Below are 2,500 nucleotides of genomic sequence, written 5' to 3'. Positions count from 1 at the left end.
TTTTTACTGGCGCTGATATGACCTCAATGTGTTGCACGTGCCGTAAAACCCTTAAAAACATAAAACATGTATATAGTTATCACAATGTAAATTTTAATTTTATTTCATTTATTTACTTATTTTTTTCTTGTTTAAATTTGGTTTCAGACCAGTTGCGGGCTATTTCAGCATTTGCCCCAACTCTATATCCACGTCAAGGCAGCAGCAACAACAGTTACTGAGTACCATGAAACATGAGATACTTCATGCTCTGGTAGGTTACATGTGTGGTATCCCATCTATAATATTTCGTTGGTTTTAGATACCAGCGGTATATATATATATAAAATCTTTGCGATTACGCTATTTTGAAATTAGGTTTTCCACAAAACCAAATGTGTATAATGCTATCTCTCTTTTTTTTTTTTTATATCTCTTTAGGGATTCACAGCTGGGCTATTTGCCTTTTATAGAGCTGATGATGGAACACCTTTGACCCCGAGAAAAGCTCGATCGGGATTGCCTTTGAGTTTTGACCCTGTGTGAGTAGATAGGATTAAAATTATTTCATTTTCCTTTATTTTTTTCCATTAGTCATGCTTTATAGATACAATATGTGTTTGTGCGTATGTGTGAGTGTGGTTGGGTTAAGGGGGGGGGGGGGGGGGAGCAATTGCTCAGTTGTTCAGTTGTTAGAGCACTGGCTTCACACACAAAAGGACAGATATCATTCCCGAATTCATTAGTAATTTTTTTAACAACAAAAGATGAAGTGAGTAGAAAAGTGCCAGAAATTCATAGAGAATAAAAAAATTTTCGCGGCGGTGATGGGGGTTTGAACCCACGACCTTATTTGTACGACAACTCTGTCTGGCCGGTGAGAGCATGACTCTACCGTAAGAGCTATCCACGAACCCGAATTTTTTTACTGATCTGCAGTCACTGCAGTAGTGATTGTGTGGCTGGTTCTGTTAGATTTGATTGAAAGTACTTTGCTATAGACAAGCGTTCGATCCAAAGGATGGCAACCAATTGCTAATGTCTGTTTCACACAAACCAACTCTGGCTACATGGGCCATTAGTTCTTATACTTATAGACATATATATATATGCGTAAAAATGTGGGTTTTTTTTTATGTTGTTGTTTAAATCTATCCAAGATTGCCAATTTACAGTCTGGGTGGGGTTCCTGACCTCCCATAGTGGGCAGGGGGATACATACTGTGTTTTCTATCCCCTTATACCTGTTTTCCAACATGCTCTCTGTCTTTGTCTTGGAATGAGATTACTTGGTTTTGTCCCGGCCCTGGCCGGAGTCCTAGCTGGGAGGGAAACAGTCAAATGCATAATAATTGTTTTGGGAGATAATATTTTTTCCTTGTAAATCATTTCTCTGTATTATTATATTTGCTATTTTGAATGTATAATGTAAGCATTTGAGTGTTTTCCTCTTTGTTGGATTTTGTGCTTGTGTCCGGATGAGACTTATAGGTGATCTCAAACTAAGCACATTGATAGTATGCTCTTGGAATCTACATCTGATCCCAATTTGTTCCCAGTTCCCCTTTGTCTTACTTTCTCTTGGGTGCTTTAATTGTAATTCTAGAACTTTTTACTATCCCATTTTCTTCCTTTTTATTGGCGCTTTTATAATCTAAATGTGTTGCAAGCACTGTAAAACCCTATGTTATAAACCCTCAGTATATTTTCCAATCACCCGCTAGACGGAAAAAAGTAAATACATGTCTTTTTATTGGAGTCCAGAACTCAGAAAGGGATCGGTCTTCATTGTGTTTGCGTAAAAGGTCTGCGAATCCCAGTGCCAAAAGTCTAAGCTGTTTACAGTTTCAAACACTTATATCGATACAATGTTCACATGATGGTTTTTCAGTCAAATTCGTGTGTTGTCCAAAATTTATGAAATAAGTCCAAACCAGTGTCCTTTGGATCTGATCACTTGGCGATAAGTACATATCTGGGTCGCTTTAGATTTGATGAAAGTAAAGGATGCTGTCACTGGCTTGGCAATATGGTGCCTTCTTCTTCTTCTTCTTCTTCTTCTTCTTCTTCTTCTTCTTCTTCTTCTTCTTCTTCTTCTTCTTCTTCTTCTTCTTCTTCTTCTTCTTCTTCTTCTTCTTCTTCTTCTTCTTCTTCTTCTTCTTCTTCTTCTTCTTTCTTCTTCTTCTTCTTCTTTTTCTTCTTCTTCTTCTTCTTCTTCTTCTTCTTCTTCTTCTTCTTCTTCTTCTTCTTCTTCTTCTTCTTCTTCTTCTTCTTCTTCTTCTTCTTCTTCTTCTTCTTCTTCTTCTTCTTCCTACATATCTGCAAACCACCAGGGGTGTATTATCGCAGACTTCGGTGTGTAAATTGATGTTTAGAGTGGCACAGAAGCAATTTTGTCTCTGAACAGAGCTAACTACGTCCGCAGGCAGGCTGTTCCAAATTCTAATCGTTGATGGAAAAAAAAAAACAACTGCTCATGGCATTTCGCTCTCGAGCATGGAATTTCTTCTTGCCACTTAAG

General features: G+C 37.7%; 1 protein-coding gene across 1 annotated transcript in view; it reads left to right on the top strand.

Moving 5' to 3' along the window:
- Positions 1 to 2,500, top strand: part of LOC144957712 (leishmanolysin-like peptidase) — a 28,975-nt gene that overhangs the window by 13,137 nt on the left and 13,338 nt on the right. Inside the window, exons 7-8 of the mRNA XM_078889089.1 lie at positions 148 to 253; positions 421 to 521. Coding sequence (XP_078745215.1) covers positions 148 to 253; positions 421 to 521 — 207 coding nt within the window. The remainder of the gene's footprint in view (positions 1 to 147; positions 254 to 420; positions 522 to 2,500) is intronic.

Source organism: Berghia stephanieae, chromosome 12 (genome assembly GCF_034508935.2).
Source record: "Berghia stephanieae isolate SIO BIC M18660-M18661 chromosome 12, UCSD_Bste_1.3, whole genome shotgun sequence".
In the NCBI taxonomy this organism is placed as follows: domain Eukaryota; kingdom Metazoa; phylum Mollusca; class Gastropoda; order Nudibranchia; family Aeolidiidae; genus Berghia; species Berghia stephanieae.
Note: the sequence above shows the minus strand (reverse complement) of the source record. Positions and strands in the feature narration are given on the sequence as shown.